This window comes from Budorcas taxicolor, chromosome 1, assembly GCF_023091745.1.
Source record: "Budorcas taxicolor isolate Tak-1 chromosome 1, Takin1.1, whole genome shotgun sequence".
Classification (NCBI taxonomy): domain Eukaryota; kingdom Metazoa; phylum Chordata; class Mammalia; order Artiodactyla; family Bovidae; genus Budorcas; species Budorcas taxicolor.
The window spans coordinates 7,625,542-7,641,610 of NC_068910.1; the positions used below are offsets into that span (position 1 = coordinate 7,625,542).

The following is a 16,069-nucleotide window of genomic DNA, read 5'->3' on the forward strand; positions in this document are numbered from 1 at the left end:
AGATAAGAATGATTCCGGCTTGCACCATTTACAACAGCCAAGACATGAGAGCAGCCCAAGGGCCATCAAGTGCAGATCAGACAATGTACACACACCCAAAGCGAAATATCGTTCAGCCATAACAAGGAAGGAATTTTGACATTTGCAGAAACGTGGATGGACCTACAGAATACTGTGCTGCATGAAATAAGTCAGACAGAGAAAGACAAATACTGCATGGCATCACTTCTATGTGGAATCTAGAAAATAACACAAATGAGTGTCTATGAAAAACAGAAACAGAGGCATGGACATAGAAAATACACTTGTAGTTACCGAAGGGGAGAGGAAGTGCAGGGGACAAGTTAGGGATATGGGATCAACAAACACAAACCACTACGTATAAAATAGACAAGTATCAAAGGTGTGTTACATAGTATAGGGAACTATAGCCATTACCTTATAATAACTTATAAAGGAGTATCATTTGCAAAAATACAGAAGCACGATGCTATATACTTGAAACTACTAAAATACTGTGAATCAACTATCTTTCAACTAAAAAAAAAAAGCACATGCTTTTGCACTTTTCTACAGATTATTGCATTAGAAAACTAACAATCATTAAAAAGCCAAAGAGAAGATAGTCAGCATAGTTAAGAAAAATTGACATTTCTGTTTTGCCTGTAAATTAAATTATTTTCTAATGCAAAAAGAATTTCCTATCAAGTCAAGATAATTCTGATTTGGGACATTTGAGAGAAAGGCTGAAATCTCATAAGAAGTCTCTTGTTCATCTCAATTCTATGTATTTGTGGGTATAAATGGAACAAATTATAAAATGGTAAACAACTGATACAGTGAATGAGAAAACAATAAAATTTGACGTTGAAAGAAAACACAGGATGCCAGTTAATTCTGAATTTTGGTTAAGCAACAAATACCCCTTTTTTTTTTTTTTTTCCAAATGTTCTGGGGCCACATCAGCCCCAGTCATCCTCCTTCCTAAGAGCTGCTCATCCTTTGCTGGTCTCAGGCTCCCCCACCTAGCTGGAATTTCAATAAGACTTTGTTGTTGTTGTTGTTTACCAACTGCCTTCACAGACATATCTGCACCACAGAAAAATCAAAGAAAACTGAGAATCATCAGCTTCGGTTTACAAGTGTGGAAACGGAGAATTAAATCACACAGCTCTCAGGGGTCAGAATCTGGGCTTCACATTTTCTGATATCAAATCTTATGCTCCTTCCTCTCCTCCACCCAGTACTTCCTGGTTTGTCTCTAGAGCTTGGTTTATAGAGTGAGTTCCTGTATATAACTGCACCAGATTTTTCACAATATACCAAGTGATTGGGGGAAGGCAGGTCTGAGGATTGCTGGTCCCGCCAGCCACCCATTTACGGACACTGAGAAAAGCAGAGTTCTCCAAACAACCATCTCTGGCACATCCAACAGAAGAAAATCTTTGATCTAAATTTCAGACTCTAAATCCTTTGATCTTTCGCTGGGGTGTGGCCTTTAGCTATGACCAGGGCCATTAGTCACATCCCTAGAGTCCCCTGCCATGCCTGCTTGGAGAGAGGGTAGGAAGGGGTGTCTCTCTTCCAGTGGGACCCAACACAGGCCATCTAGCCTCCCTGACCTTCAGATAACTGGGAATAAGACTTCTCCCCAGGCAGGGTTGATGGACGGGTTGAGGGCTTAGTGAGCAACACAGTGACTGGCCCATTAGATGCTGCCACACAGCGCTTTTCCTCACACCCTCCACAGATGCTGCCTGAAACTTGATGGTGTTTGAATTTCAGTTCTCATGGGCCTCCTCCTCCCCATATCAGCCTCCTGCAACTGCCAGGTAAATGACTATGTTTAACAAAAGGATCTGGGGACATGTGGCTCATCCCCGCTTCTTTGTTTGAAGGAGTGGTAGGGAGGATCAGACCATCTGGCTTGTATCGCCTATGATAATACATGTTTTCCTCTGCCCTCAACCACATGGTCAGCTCAGTAGTTTTGCTGTGAGTCTGTGGACAGCCCTCCCCACCAAGCCCTCGCCCACACGCTACTTCAGGCGTCTGTCTTTGCAGCTCACCTGCCACACACTTCCTGGGGGTGCACCCAGCTTGCTCACCATGGCTCAGGACCTTCCCCAGCTGCCCTATGCAAACAGGCTGGCCCTCCTCTGCAAAGCACACAACACAAGTCCCCAAGTACACGCCAGCTCTGTCTGACGATGATCTGCACACACACACACTGTTTCCACTCTGTCTCTGAAAGACTCCAAGGCAGAGGGTCAGGTTCATCTCCAAATGGACTAGAGGAGATGGGATGCAGTGACAGATGAGGAGGTGGCCAAGAAAACGACTCCAGCCAATACAGGTGCTGTTATTCCCACAGAGAGAAGTGAGACTCATGCCCATGAGGGAAGGTAAGAAGGAGGGGTTGACTACCAATGGGTAATGGGAACACTTCCTTAAAAAGAGGCTAAAGACATTACAGGGAAAATCTGAAAAATATGACTATGAACAACATATGAGATGCTATAGATTTATCATTTCAAGAATAACAATAAAACTGGAATTATGTGGGACACTGTCCTTACTCTTAGAGAATGCATGCTCAGGAATTTAGGAATGATATGGCTGATTCATGTTGATGTACTGCAGAAATCAACACAATATTGTAAAGCAATTATCCTCCAGTTAAAAATAATTTGTTTTTAAAAATGCAAAAAGAAACAACTTAGAAATGAAATGTCACAGTGGTCACAACTCACATTCAAATAATTTAATGTCTCACACACACACACACACACACACACACACACACACACACATCAGGTCATATAAAGGAAACGAGGAGGAAAACACATCAAAATGTTAACACCTGTCAGCTCCACATGGTGGGTACCTAGATGTCCACTGAGCCCTCTTTGACTCTCACTGCACAAACGGAAATGTTCCTAAGATCAACCTGAAGAGGAAAACTGATTTTTTTTTTTAATTTTCTGGCCATGATGGGTCTTCATTGCTGTCTGTGCGCTTTCTCTGGTTGCAGGGAGCACGGGCTACTCTCTAGCTGTGGTGCATGGGCTTCTCACCGCAGTGGCTTCTCACCTGTGCTCAGCAGTGGCAGCTCCCTGGCTCTGGGCCACAAGCTTAGTAGTTGAGGAACACAGACTCAGTTGCTCTGCAGCTTGTGGAACGTTCCTGGACCAGAGATGGATCTCATGTCTCCTGCACCGGCAGGTAGATTCTTTACCACTGAGCCACGAGGTAAGCCCAGAAAACTAACTCTAATATTGTCTGGATAATATAGTGGCCAGAGGACAAAAGAACAAGCTGAGCTCGAAGGGCCTCAGAAGGCAGAAACAGAAAGCATCAGACCCTTATCGCCCTTCCACCCATGTCGCAACTGTTGCAATTTTTGGGCCATCCTGGGGAGCATAGCTCGTCCCTTTCCTAACCCCATATTAGGAAGGGTATTTGTCCTGTTCTTCTCCCCCGAAAAGGAAAGCATACATATGGTACCTAATTAGTAAATGACAGCAAGATTTCTATCCCATTCCCTTCCTTGTTCCCCGGCTAGAAAAGACAGGCAGATGACGCGTGTTCGTTGTCATTTCTTCCCTGATCCTGCCTGCTTTGTCTATCAGACACACTCTATTTAATAAGAGTGCACTCTAATAAACTGTATTCACCTCTCATTCTGCCTTTCCAGAAATTCTTTTCTAGCCTGCACACAGACCACCACAGGTAAAAACAAAGAAAAAAGTATGATATCCTCCCCCAGGACAAACTTTAAAAATCTCCTTTCTGGTCCCTCATGACTGGGGTGAGACTCAATCTGTTCGACAGTCATAGAGAACAAGGCCCAGCCCCTCATTTCACCCAGAAATAAAGCCGAGGCAAGAGCAGCTAAGGGACTTACCTGAGGTCGCACAGCCACACAGCAGCAGAGCTGGGCCCGGGCTCTAGATGTCCCGCTCACAGGCCACTTCTTTCCCACTCAGGACTGACTTGTAATTATTTCTGGAAACAATGCGGCGCTAAACTAGTCCAAATACGCTAAGGGTAACAGCTAGCTCCCTGAGAGAGAATTACACAGCCTCAGTCTGTCTCCCGACTTAAGAATACACGACGCTCCTCCTGACAGGAAGCTCCTCGCACCACATGGTAGCGGCTTTTCCCTCAAATTAAACCCGCAAAACAAGGAAAGCAGCCCGAGGGAAAACTTTGGAGCCCTCCAGGGAACGTTCGAGCCCTTGACAGAATCTTCGAGGCCGCCAGAGAACTTTTGAGGCCTCGCGAGAACCTTCTAACCCTCGCGGTAACCTTCAGGCCCTCTGCCGCGCAGCCCTCCACGGAAGGACTGCGCAGGCGCAGGCGCAAGCACTGCCAGCCACGTGGACTCCTGCGCGGTACAGATGATCCGAATAGCACTGACCAAGCGCTGCAGCACCGCGCTGGAGGTATCGGCGTGGTGGCTAAATCGCTGCCCCAGAGCAGCTCTAGGCCCTTTCGACACGTGGTGCAGTGGAAACAAGAGTCGTCGTTGTTGTGCTTGTCGAGCTCCTCCAGGAACTTGTCCTGCTGGGCAGGGGCAGAGCCTAACTTGCGAGAGTAGATGGAAAGGGCCAGGGATGTTCCTACCAGAGGACAAAGGGCGGCATCCAAAGGAACTGGCAAACCACAAGCCTTGGAACAAACCCAGCCTACCACCTGTCGTTTTGTTTGGCAGGGCACCTGGACAAAGAATGGCTTTTACCTTATTTTTTAATAGTTGGGGAAAAGTCAAAAGACTATTTCATGGCATGTGAAAGTCATATGAAATAAAGACTTAAGTGTCCATTAACAAAGTTTAATTGGCATTGTAAATATGTATTGCTAGTGGGCTTTTTTTGCACTGTAATGGCTGAGTCCAGTGGTTGTGAGATGGTTTCTGGAACTCATGGCTTCCTGCTGCCCCTTGGTGCGTTGCAAAACACAGTCAGGTGGTTATGATTCAACAGCACTACAAGTAGCAGACGGATGATGTGATACGGCAATGACATGTACATGCACACGTACAATACAATATGACATGTACATGCAATCTTCAGCCTAGACTGGTGGGGTGATAAGCGTGTCTTTTGTTATTCATGATAAACTTTATGCCTGAGTTTCAGTCAGACCTGAGCATATGCTGGTGAAGTAACTTTTGCTGCTTTCCTATGTAAGTTCAGGGTGGGAGCTGGTTCCCAGCACCAACTTGTAATTAGAGGATTGGATCTTTCAGCTCTACTTCCCAACCTCCAGGGATGGCAGAGTGGCTGGATAATCACCAGAGGTAAATGGCTTAATCAATTGTGTGTATGTTACAAAACTTCCATACAAACCCTACACTGCGGTGTGCAGGGAGCTTCTTGGTTAGTGACCGCATTCATGTGCTGGAAGAGAGGCATACTCCAACTCCACAGGGACAGAAGCGCCTATGCTCTAGGGCCTCCCAGTCCTTAGCCTATGTACCTCTTTATCTGGCTATTCTGTACCTTTTATATGCTCCTTTAACATAAATAGGAAACAATAAGTGAAGTGTTCCCCTGAATTCTGTGAGTCATTATAGCAAATTATCAAAGGTAAGGAGGAAGTTGTGGGAGCCCTCGGTTTATAGCCAAGTTGGTCAAAAGTATATGTAACCTGGGAACCCACTACTTGTGATTGGCATCTAAGGGAAGAGGGCAGTCTGGTGGGCCTGGGCCTTTAACCTGTGGTGAACTCTAAGTGGTTAGTGTCAGAATTGAAATGACTTTCAGGAAACCCAGTTGTGTCCACAGAGAATGAGAGAATTGTTTGGTGTAAGAAACCCACATATTTAGTATCCAAAATGGTTTGAGTAGACACATGCATACAGAACAGACTTGTGGTTGCCAGTGGCAAGGGTGTTGTGGCAGGGATGAATTGGGAGTTTGGGATTAGCAGATATAAACTATTATCTATAGAATGGATAAACAAGGCCCTACTGTATAGCACAGGGAACTATATTCAAACTCCTGTGATAAACCACAATGGAAAAATATTTGTAAAATAATGTACATATATATATACAACTGAATCACCTTGCTGTACAATAGAAATTTGACACATCATAAATCAACTATATTTCAATATTTAAAAAGTTGTCAGTAGAGAAAACAGTTTCTCTTTACACACAATGTAAATTTTCAGAAAATGTTTTCAGTAGACAGTTTCTTTTTATTACCAGTTCACATCCAACATGTCAAAAATAAGCGAAGAGAAAAGTGAACTTCAAGTGTCACTATGGATTGTGGATTATTTTGTTATCAAATTAGATGACAAAGCAGTGTATTTATTACACAGTGAAACTGTCATTGTGCTAAAAGAATACATGTGTTGATATTTCCAGCCTAAGCATTCATTGCACTATTCCAAACTCAGAGAGAAAAAAAAAAGATCAGGAAATTTAGAAATTTTAAAGTGAAATATCTCAACACAACGGAATTTCTTCAAGGGAATTCCCTGGCAATTCAGTGGTTAGGACTTGGCTCTTTCACTGCTATGGGCCCAGAATCAATTCCTGGTCAAGGAATTAAACTTCAACAAGCTGTACAGTCCAGCCAAAACCAAAAAAAAAAAAAAAGAAAAGAAAATTTTTTTTTCTTCAGAACAAAAAATAAATAAGGCTACAAGCAAAATAAGTTTCTAAATAGCTCATTTGTTAACCAAGAAAAAAAGCCTTTTAACTATGTTGAATTAAAGAACTCATTTGATTGCAACTGCAAACAAATGTGTCCAGAGAAAATTAACTTATTTAAGACTGTTAGGGCTTCCTGGGTAGCTCAGTGGTAAAGAATCCGCCTGCCAGTGTAGAGGACACAAATTCAATCCGTCATCTGGGAAGCTCCCACGTGCCACAGAGTAACTAAGCCTCTGCACCCCAAGTACTGAGTCTGTGCTCTAGAGCCAGGGAACTGCAACTTCTAAAGTTCTCATGCCCTAGAGCCCATGATATACAATGGATGAGGCCACCACAGTGAGAAGCCCAAACACCGCAACTAGGGAAAAGCCCATGCAGCGACTAAGACTGAGCACAGCCCAAAATAAATAAATATTTAAAATTTCTGAAAAGACTGTTAACCTTTCATTGACAATTCTTGCTTACAGAGCTGAAGACACTGGGACCAATATCCGTGGTCAGAACACAAGGCAGATGGTTCTGAATGGCTTTCCTTGGCTTTTGATGAGTAAACAGATGTTACAGATGCTGCAAACTGTTGTCTTTCTGAGGAATTAGTGGTGAGTTTGAAGTGAGTAAATAATTAGCCTCCGTGAATAGTCTGCATGGGTTAACTATACATGAGAATATTTTCCAAAAAACTGAGGAAACACTAATTCAGTACAGTCTGAAGTGGAATGTGCTAAAATGTATTACAATTGATGGTCATTAATATCTGTGTCAGGCAGAAAAAAGCTTAGAGTGGGAACCATGCAGAATGCAAGGCCATGTGCTTTCCTAGAAGATTTTAAGGAACTTGGGCGTTTCAGAAAGTAAAACCAGGGACACCAAACAGAGTTCACACTCAATTCAGGGTCAGAGTGAAAGGATGTGAGACCAAAGACCCCTCCCCCCCACACACACAGTGATGCTGTGACCTCCTGACTTGTTTTGGGGTGATGAAATCATGGAAATTATATGGCCTCTCCCAGGAGGAAGCTTTAAGAGTTACTGTGTTGTGCCTCCAACCCTTTTATTTTCCCCTGTTTATAGGCCAACACACCCCAGGTGGGAGCTGCTGGTTCAGCCTGGGTCTCAGAATAAAGAGACCCAGGTGCGGTCAGAGTGCGGTCTCTGATGACTCATGACAGGCATGAATGTGACCCATGACCCATGAATGTGGCTTTGTTATGTAAGGCACTGGGATGTTGACATAACTTAGCATGAGCTAATGGATACAGGGGCTTCCCTGATAGCTCAGTTGGTAAAGAATCTGCCTGCAATGCAGGAGATCTCAGTTCAGTTCCTGGGTTGGGAAGATCCCCTGGAGAAGGGAAAAGCTGCCCACTCCAGTATTCTGGCCTGGAGAATTCCAAGGACTATAGTCCATGGAGTCGCAAAGAGTCAGACATGACTGACCAACTTTCACTTTCAATGGATACAGTGATGTTAGACTTTAAACTTTATTTCAGCCAGAAAAGGGGATTTCATGGGCCTTTCATTCCACTTAAGTTATCTACTGATACCCATGAGCCCTGGAGTCCATGCTCCGCAACAAGAGAAGCCACTGCAGTGAGAAGCCTGTCACAACAACTAGAGAAAAGTCCTTCCAGAAATGAAGACCCAGTACAACGAACAGAAGAAGAAGAATAAATTTTAAAAATAAACTTTAAAAAATGTTAAAGGCAGAGAAAGGAAGGAGGAGGAGCAGCAAGGAAGATCAGGAAACAGGGCTTCAAGAAACACGTGGTCCACAGGATCAGAGATGTACGGGGCTTGGGGGAAGAGATGGGAACCCTACTAAGCGTCTGTCTTATTCCAGAATTCTTATTCACTTCAAGGGAGTGAATAGGTTAGAATCAAATTACAGTGAGGTGAAGAGAGAATGACCCAACCACCCACCCGACTTGCTGAAGGAAGTGAAGGCAGCCCTCTCTGACAGCACTTGAAAAAGCTTGGCTGAGAAAAGTAGGAATAAACCGATGACTAGAGGTTAACTGGAGAACGAGGACCAACAAAGCCAAGGGATAAATGCACAGTTATGCACAGTTAGTTTTCCCTTGTACCTCAGTAACCCAGGGATTGGTTCCAGGACAAATCCAAGGATGCTCAGTCCCTATGTAAAATGATGTAGTATTTGCATACAACCTATGCATATCCTCCTGAACATTTTATCTTTTTTTTCCCTCCTATACATTTTAAATCAACTCTAGGCTACTTACAACACCTAATACAATGTAAACTATATGTAAATAGTTGGCAGCACATGGCAAATTCAAGTTTTACATTCTGGAACTTTCTGAAATTTTTCAAATATTTTCAGTCCTCTGTTGGTTGAATTCAAGGATGTGTAACCCAGGGACATGGAGGGCCCAATGTATTCCACATTTTCCCCTGGTTGTCTATATTTGTACATGTATTACACCTGATGCTATTTACTTAAAATACCAAATACTCATAAACCTTCTTGGCACCCACTTTCTTCCACTGATCACTTGATTCCTACTCTCTATTTCTTCCCCACCTTAGAAACAAACATATATGCACATACACACTCAAACCTACACTCACACAGACAACTATGTAACTGACCAACCATGTTCTCTAGAGGAAAAGAGTTTCTTGGCCCGACCTTAGATTCCAGACCATCAGACACCAAACACAAAACTGCAGGAAAGTGGGAGGCAGGTGTGACCTGGAAAACAGGGAAGGAAAGGTTCCACTGGGCAGGTATTTTGTCAGACACGATTTCAGTAGAACATTCGAGAGAAGATAATTGGCATTTTATAGGGAATGAAAAATCAACAGCATTTCTAATTTTATTTCTTGCTAAGATGACAGCAGGGAATTGTGAATACTGATGAGCTTGGCAAAAATCCGACTTCAGGAAGGGAGAGGAAGGTCCCTCGCGCCTGGAGACTGGGGCTGAGAGCAGGGAGGAGCTGAGGCCCGGGGAGGCAGGCTAGCTTCTTTGCAGGCTTTACCTCGTCAGGAACGCGCAGGCTTCCAGAAGCGCTGTGCGACACAACAAAGCCAGAGATTCAGAAAAGGATTCCTTTTTTTTTTCCCTTGGAATCAATGCATCAATCAAACAAGACACTAAAACAGACTATCCTCTGCCCTCCTTCCCCACTGTAGGTCAAAACTTGCCATCCCCATATTTCCCAATGACCCCTCCTGCTAAGAGCAGCAGGGCCCAAGGGAGCACACAGAAGCTCTGGTCCTCGTTGAGTTTTGAGATTTCCTGCTCTGGCCTGAGTGACACGACCCCCACCCACTTGTCTCCAGGTGAATCAGCTGTTACACTCTCAAGTTCACATGGTCCTCGAATTTCTTTTGCGAGCAACCAATCATCTTCATGCAAATCTGCCTGCAATAGTGTCGACCTCGGCACTCACTCATTCATCCATGAATGCCTCCTGAGCACCTGCTTTGTACGAGTCTCTGCTAAGTGCTGGGGATTCAGCACAGACAGAGGAGCCTGCCCTGCAGAGGCGCATGATCTGTGCAGTCCTGAGCGGCTGCTCTGAGAGTAGCCCTGCAGCAGGGTTCTGAGTGTGGCCCTAGATCCACCTGCATCACGATTCCCGAGATACCTGTGGATACAGCAGGGTTTCTCAGCCTTGGCACTACTGACATTTGGGGCTGGGGAACTCTGCATTGTGAAGGCTGTTCTGTGCTTTGTGTAGAAACATCCTTGCTTCTACCCACAGATGCCAGCAGCACCCCACCCCAAGTCATCAGAATTAAAAATACTTCCTGGCATTGCCAAATGCCTCAGGGACAAAATCATCCTCAGTTGAGAACCACTGATGTAGAGATTCCCAGCTTTCCCCCTCCCCCTGGACCACCACACAAGCCCCACCAATGCCTCCAACACCCCTGGGGAGGGACCAGAGACAGGAACCCGGATGACTCCAGTGCAGAGAGGAGGTAGAACTCACTGAGATTTGGGAATTATTGCCTGGAGCCTGACAACACTCTGCTATGTCTTCTAAACGTTTTTAAATTGTTGTCAATACATTTTCCTGGCTAAAATGGTTTATGAGAATTTGTATTCTCTTTATGGTTACTGTTTATGGTAACTGCCTAGAAATCAGAATTTGCCATTTCTCAATATATATGTATAGACACGTGTACATATGTTTATATGCATTGGAAGGCAGGTTCTTTACCACTAGCACCACCTGGGAAGCCCATGTGTATACATACATACATCTATTTACGAACATAGATATATTTACATGCATAAATATATTTACAATTGCTATCAGCATTATAAAAATTTAGCATATTATCTACTGCTTTATTTTATTCTCTAATTCTTTCACTTCATCAATGAGAGCATAATTTCCTGAGGTATTTGTTGTTCAGTCGCTCAGTCGTGTCCAACTCTTTGCAACCCCATGGACTACAGCACGCCAGGCCTCCCTGTCCTTCGCCATCTCCATCTCTGAGGTACAGAGACATTGTATTGCCTTAACGTTTTTAAACCCACATCACCCCTAAAATGTTTGACCCTCCAACTTTGACCTTCATGCAAGACGGTTTCTCAGTGATGTTATTTATATTCCACTTACGGGAGGTTGAGCATTTTTTCAGGTTGGCAATGGCCGTGACATACTCTGTCCCCAAGTATTTTTCATACGTTGGTCTGCCTCCAAGTTTGGCCAGACACTCAGTGTTGTCATTGAACAGAAGGTCTTTGGTTTCAGATTTGAACAAACAAAACTTGTCCGGGCAGTTTTTTCCATTTTTCCCGAACAGAGCCTATGTCAGAAGGGCAGACAGTAAGAGACCAGCTGAGGAAAAGAAGAGAGATTATGGACTTGGGAGGCAATTTCTGCTGTGCAGGATCAGCTGCCCAAAGACCGTGGGGCAAAAGGAGCCAAGTTCTAGAATCGATCCACTGCCCTGGCTGAGCCTTCCCCTGCTCCAGGCCCCAGGCCAGCGCCCAGGCACCTCACCACTTCTGATCTCACCTCCCACCATCTTGCCTTGCTCCTTAAATCTGTGGCTTCTGCCCTCAGAACTTCTTATGGGTGACTGGGTACCAGAGGAGGAGTTTGAGATCCATCCTCAAGGTTAATCACCTCTAGCATTCTAATAGGCCAGCTCTCCCAGAGGGGCAGTCTGCACGGGAAATCCTCTCTGCCACAGACCAGGTCATTGCCTTGGGCGGGTCACCTGGCCTCCCCCAACCATGGTTCCTCCTTTGTGCCCAGGGCTCCTCCAGAGGTGAGCTGCAAGGACCAAGCACCTTCACAGTGGCAGACCTCTTATCAGCACCTGTGACTATGCATAGTGGGAGCTCCAGGCATGCTAGTAATTGGGCTTATTTTTACATCCTAGGGTCACTGTCTTTAAAGCTCATCTAGAAAAAAACATGCCGTTTTAACACAGAACTAGACAAGCTAATAGAAAAATCCCAGACTTTAAGGAAATTATAGGATGTCTTTCAAATAGAAAGAAATCTTCACACAGATAGCCTTAAATCTATAGAGGTTCTGGGTCAGCTGTTTTTAGAGATTACAAATGCAGGGGCCTTGTCAGAGAACATTGCCCAGCCAGCCCAGGCTCTGGAGACATCAGCAGAAGAAACTCAACTCTCTACCTGGCTGTGAAAGGAAGGCTCAGTCGCCTCCCTCATTTGCCAGAAGAACAACAGGAGGCTCAAGGAGAGACAGCCTCTCCTGGCTGGGCAGTGAGCACATGTCCAGGGGCCTGAGACTCGGGGCAGGCCAACAGTGTGGACAAACACTGTCATCTCCAGCCTCAAGCTGGGGCACGAGGAAGAATGGCTGGAGATGAGCGGATCCGCTGAGCTCTGTGGTTGCCCACCTGAGGGGAGCCCCTGCAGGTAAGCACAGGCAGGAGGCCCTGTGATCCTTACCTGCTGGTGGAGCAGCACCTGTTCCACGTGTGCTGCCCTATCGCTCCGAGACACCACAGCGTGATTCGGGGCCACCGCCAGGTAGCAGCTCTGAGCCTCCGTCACAGGCTTCGTGGTGCCATCGAGGCAGAGCAACCTGAAGTCCTCGCGATTCAAGTTCTTAGCCCAGTCTGCAGAGCTCTCTCCTGGAGACAGAGAGAAGGCTGCATCAGCCACGGCTGCCCGGCTGAGTCAAAGCCTCCTTTCTGGGGCTGTGACCACCCCCCGGCCTCTTGAAATGCACGCACGTGAAGGAGAACAAATAAAGCTCCTCAAGTTATACAGACTTCAAGTGTATCAAATACCAGCACTATATGCTCACGATGGAGTCTTACTCAGCAACAAGAAGGAGCCAGGTTCTGACGCATGCTACCACGCGGATGAAAACAGGATGCAAAGTTAAGACAAACCAGTCACAGAAGGCCACTTATCGTAGGATTCCATTTCTGTGAAATGCCCACAATAGGCAAATCTATTTTTTGGAGACAGAAATTGAATTGGTGGTTGCCAGCTCTGGGGGGTGTGGGGAAGGGACTGCTAACAGGAGCAGAGCTTTTTAAAGGGGTTTTGTGAACGTTCTCCAATTGGATTTTGTTGGCAACTGCACCACTCTGTGAATGTGCTGGAGATCACTGAATCAGAGAGTCCGAATGGGTGGATTTTACAGTATATAAGTTATATCTCCATAAAGCTGTTGCATTGGACTGTGTATTATAAAAATATGAAAAATCCATATTTTCCAGCAAGTTCCAGAAATAGAAGTGCTGGTTTGTGTTCAAGAAGAAAATGTTTTCTTTCGTATTCCAACGCTCTTAATGTAACTAGAAGAAGGATAGGAACTTCTCTTATGGGTTTATCCAATATATTTAAATCAATTTCAATAAAATACAGTTGCAAAATCCCAGAGCAGCTTAAAACTATACTCATCTGAGCTCTGGAGATCACTTAGATTCAAGGTTCCTGAATTCGAAATACAGTTGTGTGCAGGCCCGCCTGTGTGTATGCAAATCGCCTGTGTGTATGCAAATACGGCTTCCGCGGTCACACGGCTGGCTGCTTCTCTCCTTTTGCCCTCTCCCCTCAAGAAAATACTTCCTCCAACCTCTTGGCTTTGTCTATCTGATACTCAGATCATCCCCAAATTTACATGTCTGGACTCAGTCACTCTCCCCAGGGACTTGAGGAAGCAGAGCCTAGGACTGTAGCTGTCACTGCGGGAGGGAGGTGGAAAGCTGAGGCAGGTCCTTCTCCAGGGGAGGAAGTGGTAGTTCCCTCTGGGTGGAGAGGCTGATGGGAGGTGAGCACAAAGGTGCAGTTTAGAACGAAGCAAACTGCGGAGAGTCTTGAATTTATCATTATTATTTTCCCCAGAGGTCAGAAGACAGAGTGGCTACTTCTCTACTGGCTGGCGGATCTTCTGCTTGATCATCCGCCTGTGATTTTGCCCTCATTCACTCTCCAAGGAGTCTCCCCACTGAGAGCTCATAGGGGCTGAATGAAGGCTTCTCCTTCCTTCTAAAAAAGGGGAAATTTTTACTTGCATATGTTCAAATTTTTTTTTTTTTTAGTATCATTCACCTTCAACTTCTGATCAGCTGAGACAGGCAGATGGCATGCTTCTGTGGCCCAGAGTCAAGGGCACCTCTGGAACTGACGGAGCCCCATAGTAACCATTGCCAAAAGCCCACCTGATCCTTACCGACCAGTTTCCTGACCCCATATTATTAACAGGAAAAATTGCCTACCCTGGTACTCACCCTCTAGCGCCCTAACCAATCGCCTAATCCACCCTTCCAGCAGCAATTTTCGTCTTGAGGTTATAAAAACTGGCTACTAACCCAGGAAAGAGTCGGCTCTCCCTTGAGCCTGGCTGCTGTTCTAACAGCGTTCGGTCGACCATCCCTGGTCAGGAGGTTGGCCCACTGTGCCTGCAGCACATTATCTCTGCTCCTTGTTCTTATAAAGTCACTCCTCGCTGAAACACTTTGCGTCAGGAAATTCTTTTCCAACCCGCGCGGGGGCTGCCACAACAGTAGGCTATGTTGTGACGGCAGAGATTGTGCTCTGCAGGGGAAAGGACAACACCTTCACCTACCATTCGTGTTCTCCCAGACTGTGTCGTTTTTCACAAATGCAACGTCCCCAACGTCCTCAGCCAGGCACCTAAATTGTTCCAGAGAATAAAAACATTGCCAGAGAGGAAAGACTATTAGAATTTTCATAGCTATTTATGATACACATTCCAAAACCTGCAACGTGGAAGTAAACATAGAAAAAATAAAGACAAATACGTCCAGGAACTTTTAGAGTTTAAAACAGTAGCTCAAAGACTTCTAAGTACCCTCCCTCCTTGTAAAATGCCAATAACATGGCACGAATGAGATTTTCTGTTTTTAAGCCACAAATCCATGAGTGAGAGGAAGGCAAGAGGGAAAGAGGGAAGATAACAATGTCATTTGGAAGTCAAAGATCGAATGGATGAACGGTAATTGACCCAACAGAGCAAAGAAAACTGACATAAATTGGATGCCCAAGTGTCCAACTTGGGTGGGGAACACCCAGGGAGAAAGCTGATGTGCACAGCAGAACTCCAGAAAGACTCAACAATTAGCAGTACTAGGTACCACTGAAAGTAGCTGAGAACAGGAGGACTAAATAGAGCCGATATACATGCAGCGTAAATACACACGTGCCATCCAATGGCTTAAAAGAAGACCCACACATATAACCTCTTGAAGTTTCAGAACACTGGAGGGAGATTTAAAAATAATTTTTACAACTATTGCTTATTTCTTTTATTTTTTAAAATCAAAAACTTTTCAAGAAAATAACTTTCAAAACATTTTACACTGGCTGAAACCCCGAACTCATTTTTCCTAAAGAGTGTTTTTCATTCATTGTTTAATCTCTGAAATTTAGAGATAAATATGCATCAAATATGTCTGATTTATTTACGCTTCAAAAAAATATTCTTTGTGTAGATCTGTTTACTAAAACATCTCATGAGCTTTCTAAAACTTCTCTCTCAGAACTAGGAAGCCAAAAATAAACTGCTAAAAACTTAAAAACAATTTTCTTCTCAAAAAGAAAAAAATGTCATATACAAAGAATTAGGGAAGCAATGGCAATCCACTCCAGTACTCTTGCCTGAAAAATCGCATGGAGGGAGGAGCCTCATGGGCTGTAGTCCATGGGGTCACTAGGAGTCAGACACAACTGAGAATTTTCACTTTCACTTTTCACTTTCCTGCATTGGAGAAGGAAATGGCAACCCACTCCAGTGTTCTTGCCTGGAGAATCCCAGAGATGGGGGAGCCTGGTGGGCTGCCGTCTATGGGGTCACAGAGAGTCGGACACGACTGAAGCGACTTAGCAGCAGCAGCAGCAGCAGGGATCAAAAACCGCTATCAGCTTTCTCATCAGAAACTTTAGATTTAGAAGACAAT

At 44.8% G+C, this 16,069-nt stretch overlaps 1 protein-coding gene across 1 annotated transcript in view; it reads right to left on the reverse strand.

The window, feature by feature from the left end:
• Positions 1 to 9,671: 9,671 nt before the first annotated feature.
• LTF (lactotransferrin) overlaps positions 9,672 to 16,069 on the reverse strand; it is a 30,080-nt gene continuing 23,682 nt past the window's right edge. Inside the window, exons 14-17 of the mRNA XM_052639162.1 lie at positions 14,719 to 14,786; positions 12,585 to 12,769; positions 11,272 to 11,461; positions 9,672 to 9,706 (exon numbers count right to left, since the gene is read on the reverse strand). Of these exons, the coding sequence (XP_052495122.1) occupies positions 9,672 to 9,706; positions 11,272 to 11,461; positions 12,585 to 12,769; positions 14,719 to 14,786 (478 nt within the window). The remainder of the gene's footprint in view (positions 9,707 to 11,271; positions 11,462 to 12,584; positions 12,770 to 14,718; positions 14,787 to 16,069) is intronic.